The 15,393-nt window shown below is 56.3% G+C and overlaps 1 protein-coding gene across 3 annotated transcripts in view; it reads right to left on the bottom strand.

Moving 5' to 3' along the window:
• Positions 1 to 1,947: 1,947 nt before the first annotated feature.
• The window catches only part of ACOX3 (acyl-CoA oxidase 3, pristanoyl), a 38,536-nt gene continuing 25,090 nt past the window's right edge, over positions 1,948 to 15,393 (bottom strand). For all 3 annotated transcript variants that reach the window (XM_074320743.1, XM_019711493.2, XM_074320747.1), the window contains 5 exons: positions 11,696 to 11,811; positions 8,611 to 8,785; positions 7,248 to 7,315; positions 5,266 to 5,352; positions 1,948 to 2,518 (listed from right to left, as the gene is read on the bottom strand). In XM_074320743.1, coding sequence (XP_074176844.1) covers positions 2,399 to 2,518; positions 5,266 to 5,352; positions 7,248 to 7,315; positions 8,611 to 8,785; positions 11,696 to 11,811 — 566 coding nt within the window. In that variant the 3' untranslated portion in view covers positions 1,948 to 2,398. The remainder of the gene's footprint in view (positions 2,519 to 5,265; positions 5,353 to 7,247; positions 7,316 to 8,610; positions 8,786 to 11,695; positions 11,812 to 15,393) is intronic.

The following is a 15,393-nucleotide window of genomic DNA, read 5'->3' as shown; positions in this document are numbered from 1 at the left end:
GTACATGCCAAGGTCCTCCTGCTCTGTATTCCGTAACAGTCCCTAGGGCATCCTTTAACCTCCTGCCTGCCCCAAACACTCGAGACAGACCCACCAACCACACTTGTTCTGAGGCTTGGTGTGTCCTGGTTCTCAGTCTAGAAATGCGGCTGGAAGCGCCTGAGGGTGGAGAGGGAGGAGGGAAGGAAACTTCTAGAAAGAAGAGCTCACAGCAGAACACCCAGACAGGGCATAAAATGGCAGTGACCCTGACCTCTTGAATCACATGATACATTTCAAAGAGCCCATCAGTTGCAAATTGCCTGTAGTTTCTGTCCAGCGGCGATCCAGTGTGCTTTGGAGCCAGTGAACCTGGGTTTGCATCCCAGCCCCTGACCCAAGGTCAACAGAAAACCCAGAAATGCTCCGATAAGGCTCAGTCACTCACTCATCGAGGACCCGAGGCCTGCTCCTGAAGGGGTGAGATGAGGCGGGAGGGCCATGCGAGACGCCATTGGCAGGAGTGTCGGAAGACCCACACAAGCCAGTTCCTCACTGAGAAAAGCCACAGGGTCTGGGTCAGGCAGCCCAGCCCACAACGTCCCTCTCCTAAAGGGGACACCTGATAAAACTGGTGTGAGCCCAGCTGAGGGCCACATACTGTCCTGGGCCGGGCCTCGGGGGCCCCTGAGGCGGCCTCCACGAGAAACGGAGCCCTCCTGCCATCAGCGGGCTCCTCTGACTTACTGTTGGGATTTGCGTTCAGACTGACCCATCTAAACTGTTAAGGGTTTGGAATATTGTCTGTTGTTCCCATCTTTCTAAAAGGAGGCACCGAGGAATGTAATGGACGAAACAGCCCTCAAAAACATGGAGGGTTTCTTTAAAACCAAGGAAACCACCCACCCAGAGATATATTAAATTCAAGTGGGATTGCTCCCTAGTTAAAACTGTAACACGGACACTAGCAAGGGCCTGCCACGTGCCTGCCCTGAGGGTGTGCTGGCGCCCTTGGACGTCAGGGTGCGTGCAGGGGTTCGGGTCAGGCCTGGGAGCTTGGTCTAGCTCGGCCGTTTCCGGGCCGTCTAGCCCACGGCAGTCAGATTTCTCATGTGTGCAACAGGCATGACAATATAATTCAGCTCACACAGTTGTCTGAGGGTCCAGTGAGATGGGCAGAAAGTTCCAGCGTGCAGTTAATGTTCATTCAAATTAGCCGCTATCCCTACTCGGATGCCCCTGGATGCTCTGTGGGGTGTGTGTGCGTGCACATCCCTTTTCTAGGCATGAAAACCAGGCTTAAGAAGTCAAGTAGCCACCCCCTTCATTTCCAGAGCTGGAAATTTGGTCTTTAAAAAGATTCCTGCCCCTCATTGTGCTCAGAGGTTCTCAGGGCTACTTTGAAAAACAAGAACCGGTCATGACTTGTTCAGTGCTACTCTGTGCCCTCTAGGCACCAGGGTCACGTCACCTGCAGGGCTCCAAGGTGACCTGTGGCCTCCTGGACTGATCACAGACCAAGGAGTGTAACCCAACGGCCAAAGGGAGACACAGGTGGGGCTGAGGGTGACAACAAACCAGCAGCCCGTCGTCCTGACCCTGGAAATACGAGTGACCTGGCGGGAGGCGTGCATCTACCTCCTCAATCTGGTCGCACTGATCGGATGGGCATTCACAGACGTGGGCTGTGCAGAGGGCAGGCGCACACATGCACACACGTGAACGGGTTTGCTGAGCACACGCTCTGCAGGCCGAGGAGCCCTGGGGAATGACCGATGGTAGGAACAAACCGATTCAGTAACGTGGACACACCTGGAGGCCAGGACTTCAGATTGACCATTCAAATTGTTACAAATTTTTTTCTTTGAAGTTTCTTTGATGGAAACGCTTAGTTCCACACAAGAAAGCAAGAAAACTGATTTTCTTCTCCTTGAAAATCTTAAATGATGCCATTCAGATGGTCTGCAGTGCAGATGAGTAAGGCTGTCATTTTATTACACGGAAAGGTAGGTAGTTAAGGAAGCATCAGGCCGGCAGCGCTCTGTAAAAACCTCAGATGAATGTAAAACATTGGCTGACCCAAAATCCCTAATTATGAGCAGTCAGCTTTCTATTCCGCAGTTAAAAACGGGATGTGCAAAGTTCTAATTATCCAGTCAACAGTCCATCGGGAGGATGTGATGGCATAGGTTTTCTGTTCACACAGCAAATCACAAAGCACTTTGGGGGGACCCCTCTGAGGGGACTCGGGGGCCCTGCCAGACGGGCCAGCCCCACCTCGGGGGCACAGGACAGCCAGCCAGTTAAGGGCAGAGGTGCATGTTCAGAGGCTGGCAATTTCCAGGACCTTTGGGAACTGGAATTTGAGGTCAGTGTCTTCATTGGCTTAATGCGACTGAGCTGGACGCATCCGGAGAAATTACAGCTTCGATCGCAAACTTCCTATGACCGGCTTGTTGGCGGAAAATTCCGGCCACCATGACGGCCTCTCCAGCACTTTGCTTTCCTGAAGGATGGTGGTCCAGAGGTTTTTATAGAGCTGTAAAAAATACACACGTTAATAAAAAAAAAAAAATTCCTTAGATGGCCAAACGTGCAAATGCAACTCCCTTTGTAAACTTGTTAAAACCCAGGAAATTCTCTCCTTTTAAAAAATTCTCACTTTTTAAAAAAAATTTAAGATGACGTAAATGTATATACACGTAAACCTTTTTTCCCCCAGCAGAAAACAATTGGCAAAATGCAAGTATAAAATATCCATCAAGTGCATTTAGGAGCATTCCCCACTCGTCCTTTTCTTTGGAATTTCTCATCCAGGGCAGATACTGCTTCCTAACCAACGGTGGCCATGGTGGAATTTTGCGAGTCTACGTTTCTTGTTTGCGCTGGTCTGTCTCCGGGCACCCACGTGGCTGCTGGCTGGCACGCTGGAGGTGCAGTTGGGCAGCAGGATGACAGCCATTAGTCTGGCCTTGCTGTGTGGGCCCCTGAGTCCCCTGGGCCACCAGACCTGGCTCACTGTCCCTGGCTGCCTGCCCCACTGGGCCCACAAGCCGTCTCCTCCAGGGAGGTCAGCCGAGTCACCTCGCTGGACAAACGTAGAGCACTAGCCATCTGAGAGGACAGTCATGAATCACATCAACTGTTGGCTGAGCCCTCACATGCCCCCAGCAGTCAGTGCCCAGGCCACGAGCCCGGGGGCCAGATAAGCCACAGGGACAGGAAGGGGCCTATTTTGTGCCTGGTTGATGTGGACCAATTTCACTTAGAAACCACTCCCCCTGCACCTGCTAAATGCACGCAGCGATGGCCGCTCCAACGTGCTGCTCTTCTTGGCTCCCAGAGACAAGACATGGGCTTTTTCTCCATGCGTCATAAACCCGAGGTCACATGTGACAATTTGGAGCATTACGCTTCATGTAGTGATTGTCTCGCATCATCTACAGCTGCGTTTGTTCATTTAAAATGAACTTCTTACTAAGTAGCACGTGGTTAAAACATCAGTCCTTAAACTGGGAGACATGCGCATAGCATATCCGTCCTGTCACTGGCTCTGGTTTCAGAAGGGGCCCCCATCAGGGGCGGCCTCCTCTCCCCCTCACTCCCCACCCCAAGCCCCTCGTCTGGGCTGCCCTCTGCAGAGCAGACACAGGCTCCATAGCCGGCCGCTCTGGCCCCTTCTGGACAGGTGACCATTCCCGTGTGCTCAAGGGTCCCTGTGTGACGCCACTTCCAGGCCCTCTGTGTCGGGCACCACTGTTCTGCCTCCTCAAATGCCCACCCACCTGCTGGCCTGCTAACCGTCCCTCTTCTGTGGGCTTAGCTCAGCCTCCTCTGCAGCCCTGGCCACACCGGGGCCTGAGGGGCACTGTCTTGTCTTCTTTCCAGACAGAGCTCTACCTGGATCCTGGCTCTGCCGCTTCCTGGCCTATGTGGGTGTCACGGTTTCACCCGTGGAGAACGAAACTGCCCCAGCACCCGGTACCTCGTCCCAACCCCAAGGCTGGCCTGGGCCGGGCAGAGGTCAGGGCAGCTGCCCCTCCTGGGGTAGGCTGTTGTGATTGTATAAAGTCCCGATGTCAGTGTCCCCTGAAGACAGAGGAGGGCTCCTGTCCCCTGATATGCTCACTGTCCATTCAAACAGAGCCTGAGCTGGTGGCAGACGCCTCAGCAGAGAGAACATGACCTTGGCGGTCAGGGGTCGAGTGGCGATAAATCCTGTTCCACAGCTGACAGCTATGAGATCTCAGGCAAGTGACTTCGACACTTGGAAAAGCCATGTCCCCATAGCAACATGGGACAACAGCTGTAGGGAGTGCTGTGCTGGGAGGTGCTGAGCAGACCTGCGAGTGTTCACCCAGCTCTGGCATCTCCATGTGGCAGAGAAGTCATGTAGAAATGCATGTGGGGTCAGTAAGAGCAACATGAGGGTCACAGAGGACAGAGTGGGGGGCGCGAGCCTGGGCATTACAGCTGGAGGCCAGAGAAGACCTGAGAAGCAGCATTGAGCTTAGAACCAAATGAATGGAAGTGCTCTAGGCAGTGAAAACAAGGTGCAAAGGTCCTGGGGTGGGAACGAGCCCAGCCCAGCAGAAGAACAAAGGCCCATGAGGCTGGAGGCCAGAGGCAGGAGGAGCACCAGGCAGTAAAATGACCTTGGAGAGCCAGGCACAGGCCATGCGGACAGGCCATTGCGGACCGGGGTGCAGGAAAGGATGGGGCAACTGCAGGTACAGGCAACTGCAGGTGGAGGGCTCAGAGGAGTGGCTTGACCGGATCTGCTTTGTAAGAAATCATTCTGCGGGGAGGGGAGCAGATCAGGGAGTCCTGCGGGGGCCTCCAGGGAGTGCCGGTGCAAGGGGTGAGTGGACTTGCTGACAGCGGGGCAGGAGCCAGCACTGTGATATGTCGGGAAGACCCAGGCCTGGAAAGGGCCTTGGGGGAGTGTGAAGGGAGGGAGAAAGACGCTGCAGGGCCCGGGGCTCCGCACAGGTCCATGCTGACCTTGGCATCACAGCCCTGCAAGGGCCCAGTTACCAGCCCATCTCTCAGAGGAAGGCTCTGGGGGATGGTGAAGTCACCGGTGACTACCCCAACCTGTCCTGGCCGCTCCCTCCACAGCCGCCCAAACTTGATAACCTCCCAGCAGGTGCCAGGAGACTCCTGGGGTAACTACCATGGAGTAGTTCTGCAGTAACTGCAGTAACTACCATGGGCCCCCATCGCGGCCCAGCTGGCACTCGGACACACGGGCTCCTCACCGGGCACAGGGAGGGGGCCCTTTACCTCGCCATTGGCTCTGCCAATCGGTGAGTCCAGGACAAAGTCAGGGGGGGCGATCACATCCACCAGGGCAACTGCATCATCTTTCAGCTGTTGGAAAACAAAGTCCGTTCACTTGGCAACACCCAGATATCTCCATGGCGACCACGGAGGAACAGAGCCCCAGAGTTTGTTGCTCGGCCCACTGGCAACAGTAACCCTGGCGCGGGGCTGGACTCCCCAAGCTTTATCTTCTCATTGGCCCGTCAGAGTCCCTTGGGGTGCCTCTGAATATTTTCACCATGTTGCTATTCACTCAGCACTTCCAACGTTTTATGTTTAAAGTTTTTTTGTATGTGTGTGTGTGTTTTTTTTCCCAACGAAGTAGAACTGCTCATAAAAGTGATGACTCTGCAGCTCATTCACTGGCAACTGTCTTCGGAGATTTGTCTCTGAACCCTGGGCAGTGACTGTTTCAACACAGGAAAAAATGTTCAGAACATGTAAGGGAGAAGGCATTTAGAAGCACCTGGAAAAGTCCTCACAGGAGCGCTCTTAGCTTCGCAGCACTTTTATTACTCTCCTATCCCGTTATACAAAGTATCTTCAATATGGAATTTAGACGAGAAGGCTCCCAAGAATGTTCTTGAAATGTGAAGAAAATTTTTTTTCTACAATCATTGTGAAACGCCACAGCCATGCTGAACAGAACAGTGGGATAGGGGAGCTTTTAACGATACAGATCCAAAGCTATCAGTCAGCACAGAGCACCCCCCCCACCCCCACACACACACACACAGAGGACAGGAGCACACGCCCTGCCTGCGGGGGCGCAGGTGAACCAGCCAGCCCCCTGCAGGGAGACCAGCAGAGCAAGGCCCTTGTCTGGACAGGTAGTTGGCAAACCTTAAGCCTAAGGGGCCGACGGGAAATAGCGTCAGCTTTTGGGCCTGGGGTCTCCACCTCACTGCTCGCCTGGGCCTGGGCGGCAACGTCCAGCGGGTGCACAGTGAATGGGCAGACTGGGCTGAGTTGGCGACCATGGGACACAGGACGGAGCTGGCGCCCCCACCTGGCTGACCTCAGTGAGAACTCCGGTGGAGCAGGACGTGGCTGCGTTAGGCTTAGCCACTCGCCCAGGACCACAGAGAGGAAAATGCTTTCCTGTCGCTGGTTTTACTGTGGGAAAAGGAAAGGTGGCCACACCTGTGCACTGCAGGTATAGACACACCTTAGAACACAGGGAGACAGTGATGGCTGCTTACGAAACGAATCTGGGAGAGGCTTAAAACCAATCAGAGATGTTACCTGGAACTCATCAGCTCTGACAAGGCTGACGGAGAAATGAAATGGCACGTCACTGTCACTTAGGGCACTTGCTGGGGTGCTGGCAGGGCGTTGATTCACTTCCTACCCTCAAAGTCGAGTCACGACTCAGCTAAGTGCAGCAGCACTGCCAGGACAGTGGCCACAGCACATGTGGCTCTTGCACTTTAAATTTAAATGAAAGGAAATTACAATCTCAGCCACACTGGCCACAGTCCCACTGCCAGCGGCCCCATGGTCAGTGGTGACCTGTGGGACAGCGTGGTTCCGGAACGTGTCCCTCCCTGTGGGACATTCTACTGGACAGAGTGTCACCAGAACATCAAGTGGGAATTGGGGCCATTGGAGTTTCCTGGGTGCCAAGGGTCAAAGAATACAATTTAAAAAAGTGAAATACCATGAACTGAATTTAAATCGGAGGCAGAAATGTGCAGGAGAAGGATTATCGATGTGGTTGTGAAAAGTGTGAGAATTAGAGTGAGCTGAATGTGCACAGAGTCTAAGGCATTCCCTCCGAATTACTCTATTCCTGAAATTGCTGACACAGGCATGTTTTCTCATAATTTTCTTGTTTTGCTAAACATTGCGTGCGTGGAAGGGGGCAAGCGGGCTGAATGGTACTAACATACGGGGATTACGGGTTAAGTCATGCGATAATGCAAAGCTGAATGACAACTCACCTGGGAACACAGGGCCAGGATGGCACTGTCCACCATTTTACCTGCTTGCTCACCAGAAAAGTAGCCACCTGTAAGTACAACGTTGGTTACCCTGCGGTCTGGTACCCCAAGTCCAAAATCACCCACAAATAGCAATCATTCTAAAACAGCTTTCCAAATTAGCCCATTTTGTGTGAAAATATGTCACTGTCACCCCCCCAAGCCCAGCTGAGCTGCGACCCCTTTGCAAGAATGCAGGGGCTGGGCCGGAGTTCTGATGTCCCTCTTCCACTAGTTCACTGAACGTGCACCAGGAGTTGGGGCTGCAGGAGCAGAGGGCCCGGCACGAGGCAGGCACAGCCCACGGGATCTAGGAGACAGGGGTCTGTGAGGAGCTCAGGGCAGAGGGGCTCAGCAGGCAGGCGGGGCTCTTTCTGAGGACAAGACACAGATTGTAGGAGACTGAAGCCTGGATGGTGGCTTGGGAATGCCTGGGGTGATGGAGGGAGAGCGTGGGGCTGCGGGCCAGCAGGGGCCCCAGCACAGAGCGTGGCCTGGGGCACGAGGGGCCGTCGGAGCCACCAGGTACAAGGTGCAAGGCCCACCTCCTCAGCCTCGCCTGCCACACTGCTGCGGGCTTTGCTGCAGTGTCTAACAGGCCCTGCGCGTTTGAAAATGCATTTGCTGTAGGGCCTGCTTTCGTTTGAATTTTGCTATAAAAACTATGTCTGGTCACTTGGAGTTGTTCTTTCTCGGGTGTGGTCTCCTGCCCCTGCACCCAGCGGCGCCCTCTGCCCGCACGCCCCCAGCCTTCCTGTGTTAACCGTGCACCCTCACCGCCTCCACAGGGCAACACTAGCCTGAAGGGGGACAAAGTAGGTTCTTGGCAAGGGGGAGGGGCAAATATGGACTGTTCACAAAGCCCAGATATACAAACAGGATGTGAACAGACACACAGAATATTCGTAGCATTACTGTGTCATGAAGGCAAATAGGAAAAAAATGCCCAAAAAGGCTCCTTAGGAGGATGATAATGGACAGAGGCTGAGGAGCCTTTCTTCCCACCAGTCTTCCCACCAGTCTTCCAGGAATCAGCCCAAGTGTCACCTCCTTCAGGAAGCCCTCCCAGTCCCCAGCCTGGGCATTCCTGGGGGTGCCTCCCCAGCAGCCTCGGCTCCTGTCTGTCCCCTATGGGCGCCCTCCCGATGCTGCTTTGCCCTCCTGCTTTCTTATTATTGGCATCGGGATTATCTGTCCACAGGCTCAGCACGCGATGAATGCTGGGTAAGTCACGTGGGAGTCATGCCACACCGGGGCAGGACAGTCTCCCAGACAGGGCAGAGGGCACCCCATCCTGGGCGGGGCACGGTGGCAGGTGCCTCACCTCGGTAGAGCAGGGCCATGTGCTGGCTCAGGGACCACAGGCCGTAGAGAGCGCTGAGCCGCTGGAGCACAGCCCGCAGTGGGGGCGGCACGCCGGGCTGGTGCGTGTGCTCGTGGAACCTCCGCAGCACCGTGAGCTCCAGGAACGCCAGGGCCAGGGAGCGGCAGTGGTACACCTGAAAACAAGCGACACGCCACCCTCCAGTGAGCAGCAGCCAGGGCGCTTCCCGGTCGGGAGCTAAGGCTCGGCTGTCACTTTACAAGCAGTAATCCTGGAACTGATGCTTGAAGAGCGCGCACTCAAAGTGAGAGGCGGACCGTCCGACGTTCAAGTCAGGATGGGGTACAGGCCGTACCCTCAGCCTTGCGACCAACCTTCCTCCACATTGGTCCCAACACCAGGCTCCCCTCTCTCATGAACCCCCATCCCCAATAAGCCCCAGCCCCAGGAAAGAACAAGATGAGCCAATGGGGAGCCAGGCCTTAATTTCGGCTGCACCCTCATTCCTGAGGACATTTGCATGTTAACAAAAGGCAAAAAACAAACTCCACACTGTCCAATTTCTGACATCAGCCGTGCACTATGGGGGAAAGAGCTGGGCCCTGGAGTCGGCAGGCGTGGGTTCAACATCAGCCCCGGCACAGGAGAGCCGGCTGACCTGGGGCATTTCTCTTGGCCTCAATCTCCTTATCCATCAAAGACGACGGTGTAAAATGACACATTTTGGAGGAAAACAGCCTCATCTGCCTCCTGAGGTACAGATGTCTCTGGAGGGCGTCCTCAGGAACTCTGGACAGGGTGGGAGTGGTGAGGCTGGAAGGTGGGCTGGGGAGACACCACTGCCTCCCTTTTTATATTTCTCACTTTGAACATGTAATGTTGTCGCCCAGCCAAAAACATGTGATAAACACATATGTTTTTTTAAAAGCCCTACTGTGCGCATCTGGCTTGCACAGCAGATGAGCAGTAAGTGATAGTTGTTACTGGCAGGAGAGAGCAGACGGAAGTTAATGAACTTCTCCGCTGAGTCAAAGAGGGAGCATGTTTTATATTTTAACTAAAGCAGTAAGTTTCCCCAAAAACAGTTCCCACCCTCCATTGACAGCATATCGAGTGGCCGCTGTCCCCTGGACACTGTCCTTCAAACTGCATGTCCCTGGCGCCGGCTCATGGTCAGCAACCATGTGTGGCGCCCCCTCGGGCCTGTGGCTGGTGTCGCGCCAGGCTGCCGCTTGCCCTGCAGAACCCTTTCCCGGCTGGGGACGCTGTTGGTTACGTGTTACATGTGTCCCGTCTGCAGTCTGTCTTCTGACTTTGTTTACAGTACAATTTGCTGCTCAGAAATGGTGACTGTCTATGCAGTCAGAGCTGACAGTTTTCTTTTACAGCTTGAGTTTCCTGTCTTACTCAAGAAGGCTTGTCCCACGCCCAGGTTACACAGACATTCTCTGAAGTGTTCTTCTCAGGTGCAATTGCTGCTCCAACCGCCATATGGGAAGGGACTATGTCTCTTAGGGGTCTGAGCGCTCTCGGCTGTCAGAAATAACCCAGCACTCGCTCTTAAATGCTCTGTGATCCAGACCAGGTGGGGATAACACAGACCCCCCTCTCGGGTCATCACCTTCTCTTCCAGGCCTCACGGCCACTTTCCTGTCCATAGCCACGGCCACTCCATGGGGCTGTACCTCAGCTTACAGTGCTGGTCAGCTCTGAGGCGCTCCCCAGGGACACCCGCTGGCTTTCCATCCTCAGATACGTGGCACTGGAACGCCGTTACGGAGTCCTCTAACCACATTCTACAGGGGAGCTACATCCAAACGGCTGAGCCACCCACTCGGGTTCCGACGTCAGAGTGCAGTGCCAGGCGCCGCATGGCCAGCTGGCATGGGATGAAGGACAGCTAGGATGGGATCGCCAGCGGCCTTGGGGCACCTCTCTGGAATTCGGATGTGGGGTATGGGCCCCCTTGGTGCCCTCCATCCCTTTGGGGTCTTGGCTTGTAACTCAGGGGAGAGTCTCCATTTCCATTTCAAGAATGACCATTTGACACGCAGAGAAAAGGAGTGACATGGGACAAACAAAACCAGAGCCATCAGTGTCTGAATGACCAAGCCGCTGTGACCTCAGCCCATTTCAGAAAACCATTTTTATACCTCCTGTTTCGGTCGCTGAACTGATTCTGACCATCACTGAATTCATTTCTTTTAAGCCACAGGTTTGATTTTGGTTTAGTCACCCTCGGCCAGAGCCTTTCCAATCGAGACTCCCTCCTCGTGCCTCACCTCCCGCCCCATGGGCAGGTGTATCCAGCAGGTCCCTAGGGACACCACCAGCTGTGCCTCCCCCGAGGGCTGCAGGCTGCCCGTCGCAGCTCAGGAGGAGGCCGGGCCTTCGGAGCAGACGGCCGGAAGAGGACGCTGAGTTCTCAGAGGACAGAGAGCCTCACCAAACACCACCAAGGAGAAGGGATGACACCGGTTTGAGAAGCTTCTATCTACGGCCTCCCAAACAACACCTGTCACTGCAGACATGTGGGATGCCTGGACCACAGGAGACCAGGCCCTGGCGTCACAGGGTGTTTCAGAGCACTGCTTCTGCACAGGGGGTTCCCGGGACACGAGACAGCCCTGCCCCATGTGAGAGCCAAAGCCACCCTTGGACCGTTCCCACGAAAGCTCCCTGGGGAGGGGGATGACTGAAAAACCAAAGGGAGAGCTCCGGTGTGACCTCATGTGAGTCACTGAGCCATCACTCTGTCAGCCGATCAGTCGGGACCTGGCTGGTGTCCCAGCCCCACGGTGCCAAGCCTCCTGCAGCACCACGTCCACCTCCAGCGATCCCGGCTCTGGCTGACGGTCTGGATGCTGCTGGCACTTGACGATGCCCAGTCTCTCCCACAAGCCAGCCATGGAGGTACCACGGTCCCCACAGCAAACCAGGGTGCAGAGGTCAGGCAACAGCCCAAGGTCCCGGGGGCTGGAGGGCTGGGCCCGCCTCCCCCAGGACACTCAGCTTACCTGAGACCTGGCAGCACAGGAATTAGGAGCAAATAATAAATATAAAGCCATTTTTAAAGCAAACATACTTGACAGTTGTTTCTTGCTGTAAAGTCGTTGCTTCCTGCTCTCTTCTCTTGGTTCAGTTTTTCGGAACTCTCTCGGAGCAGGTAACAAACCAACCACTCGTATGCTGCCAGGGGGACTTCAAAACAGAAACAGAAACAGAGGGAAAGTGACAATAGAGAATCTGTCAAGTACCCACCTCCCATACAGACGGCCCTGCGAGCACCTGGCATGTGCTAATGAGTGTGAGGGGCCCAGTCTACAGATGTGGACATTGAGGCAAGGCAGGGGTGGTGGCCGAGCTGGCACAGGCACAGGGGAGGGTGTTCCCTGGCTCGGCCCTGAGGCTGTCCCGAGTTCCACACTATTCTAGCCACCATGGAGGCCGCAGGGTCACAGGGCCACTTTCTGTGTGACCACCCCCCTCATGATGGCTACCCTCTGGCTGGTACTGACGTGCTTGGTCTGATGGGATGGGGGCATGTCCCCTCAGTGTCAGCAGGGATGTACATGGACATCAGGACAACCTTCCGGCAGATGGTGGGCAAGTGGCCGGCCCAGCCCTCGACCCCACTGCTGTGGACGGGCAGGTGAGACGGCGGCTCACACCGGGTCCCCACCGCACGCACACGTGTCCCTCCCCACAGCTCTGGAGGGGGACAGGAAGCTGCAGAGAGGGACGTAACAGGGATATAGACGGACGGGGTGGGCTGGAAGGAAGACCCATGGCAAAGCTGGAGGGCACTGGCCTGGTCCTAGCCCTGAGCCAGGCGCGATGCCACACCTGTGGGGCATTCTGCTCCTCGTCACGTCTAAGTGACACAGTGCTTCTTGTGGACCAGCACATCCCAGGATGTGGCAATGCTCAGAACCTGCCAGCCCGTGTCACCACCCCTTCCAACGAGGACACGGATACAAGGAGGCACCCAGGCAAGTGGCAAGTGGGTGAGGGGCCCGGCCTGGCCGTGTGGCTCTGAGTCCACACTCTCACCCCCACCCAGGCACAGGGGGCCTGGAACCGGGCACAGGGCACCTGGCAGCTGCTCTCAGCTGGGAGCTCCCAGGAGGGATCCAGCTGCACAGGGTCTCGCTCCGAGGCAGGGCAAGGGGCCCTGGGAGGAAGACACAGCCCTTGCTGAGAGCTGCCGCAGACACCAGCCATTTCGCGCCTGTTCTATCAGTTGCTCATCGCAGTAGAACCGAGAAGCCCACCAACGAGGACGCCAGCGTCACACAGGCTGAGGAACGCAGGCTCCGCGGCCGAGCTCACACGGCTGCCAGGACAGAAGGCAGGTTTCTCAGATGCCCAGGTGGGGAGGCCTGAGACGTCCTCCGAGCAGCTGATCTCAGGGGGCCCGGGGAGGCAGGTGGTGAGGCACCCCTTTCAGAGTCCTGCCAGGTGTGGTGGCTTCCATGGGCCCCCCAAAAGACATGACCCCCCAAAAAACATGACCACTCCTGAAATACGTGAATGTGCCCTCACTGGGGAACAGCGTCTTTGCAGTTAAGTTGAAGGTCTCGAAATGAGACCACCCTGGATTGGGGTAGGCCCTGCACCCCATGAGAGTGACCTTACGCAAAGGACAGAAGAGGACACAGATGCACGGAGAGGCCAGGTGATGACGGTGGCAGAGACCGCACTGACGTGGCATGAGGAGCCACGAGGAGCTGGAAGAGGCAGGAAGGACCGTCCCCTGGCGCTCCCGAGAGGCACAGCCCTGCCCACACCCTGATTCTGAACTCCTGTTTTCAGCACCCAGTTTGTGGGGCTTTGTCACAGCCGCCCCAGGACACGGACACACAAGGGGGCCCAGTGGGCATTCCTGAGCCTTAGATGCTGCCCTCCAGGATGTCCCTGAAAACCCAGGTCAACCCTGGAAACCAACACGGACAAAAGCCTGTTCTGGCACCTTCGAGACTGCTGCTTCCTAAACTTCCCAGCAGGACGGACCGTCACCAGCAACAGTAAGAGGCGGTGTCGCACACACTCCTATTTTCCATGATTTATTTACACAGCAACAAACCCGAGGTCCTCGCCAAGGCCAAAACCGGTCCTGCTAATGCGTAACCAGGCAGAGGCCCCTGCCATCACTGACATGCCCAGCACGGCCGCTGTCCCTCGAGGCCGTGCAGGGCCGTTCCACAGGCCGCTCAGGGAGGTGCCCGTCTGCGGTGGACGCCACCACACAATAATGCCCACCCCAGATGGAGCCACGGGACTGCTTCAGAGTTTGCTGCCTCAAATGGTACACAAGTTATTGGAACACTTTTCTGTGGAAACTTTGAACGCTCAGGTTTTTAGAAAAAGTACATCACGTTGCTTCGACGTGTTCACATGGGAGAGTCCCCAGCAAGCACATGAAAGCACATGGTAATGTGGTGGGGACAGAGGGGGGTGTGGACAATTCCTGGACGTTTTTGGAAGTGAGAAATTAAGTAACAAAATCGGTTGGGAGAAGCGGCAGGAACGCTCTCGCCAGGAGAGTCTGCGAACAGCCAGAGGACAAACACCATTTCAACACCTCTGTCCCCAGGACCGTCCCTGGTGCTGGGCCACAGCTGTCCTCTGATGAAGCACGCCACAGGGACTCCTCGGGGCTCCCCCAATGTCCCCTCTGCACCCGACTGCCCCTGCCCACCCAGCACTACCCCACCCCACGTGGGGCCTGTTCCCACCCACGTGCACTGCTCACAGCTGCCTCTGTCACTCCACTCCACCCACTCCCAGGTCTGCCGCTCCTGCCCAGCCTCTCAGTCCAGGGGCTTCTGGATGGACATGCCCCCCCCACCCCCGGGCGCGCGCAACTCAGCATTCGACCCCAGCGTCCCCAGGGGCTTCACTCTCGCCCAGCCCTCTGTCTAACGGGCCACTCCCAACTCGCGACCCTCCAGTGTGCTCTCTGCCCACCTCCCCTGCCTGCCCACCCTGCTCCCCTGCTCCCCGCGCTGCCTCTGCCTGGATTTCTGTTTCCTGTTGATTTCCCTCCTGGGTCCATCTTGCTCTGGGTACGCTTTCTAAAGCGGGGCTCTGCCCAGGGGCGCCCCAGGCAGCAAGACCTGGACAATTGGCCCCGGCTCCTTGGCTGGCACGTAACCCCAGGCCCGGTGCCACCTGCGTCCATCTGTGCGCACACGCCCTTCATTCCTGTGCTCCTGTGTGGCCACCTGCTCCCGAACACACTACCCTGCGCCTCCGAGACCCGGCTCGTTTCCTGGGAAGCAGCTCAGCTCGCCCTGCAGAGCTCACTCCCCACCTCTCGTGCCCAAAGGGGGTGCTCAGAACAGTGACCTCGCCAACGTGGCCAGCCCCCAGCCCTGACCAGGCACAGCTCGGGCTGACCGCATTCCCTCCCCAGTCTATCACAAGGGAGACTGAGGCTCAGAGAGGGTGAGCGCGAGCCTGAGCCACACCGCGGGGCAGCATGGAGCCCCCAGGCCTGGCTGTGCTGCCCGCACCAGGGGCCCCAAGGACACGTGGGAAGTGACCCCACTGCCCTGTACAGACACACACAGTTGTCAGAGCGGCAAACATGCTGTCCTGCAATTATTTCATATTTTTGCAAATGAGCCAACTGCAGGAAAAGATGCGGGGCTCGCATGGCTAAGTAACAAGTGCCGGCCCTCTAATGAGCAGCACCATTTGTGAAACCCATCCTCAGCGCACACGCGTGCGCACAAATCACAGGAACTGGACGGCGCCATGCGTGCCCTTCCCTCTCCA

The sequence above is a fragment of the Rhinolophus sinicus genome, linkage group LG02 (assembly GCF_036562045.2).
Source record: "Rhinolophus sinicus isolate RSC01 linkage group LG02, ASM3656204v1, whole genome shotgun sequence".
Taxonomy (NCBI): Eukaryota; Metazoa; Chordata; class Mammalia; order Chiroptera; family Rhinolophidae; genus Rhinolophus; species Rhinolophus sinicus.
The sequence above is the reverse complement of the archived record's forward strand: the minus strand, read 5'-3'. Positions and strand labels throughout refer to the sequence as shown.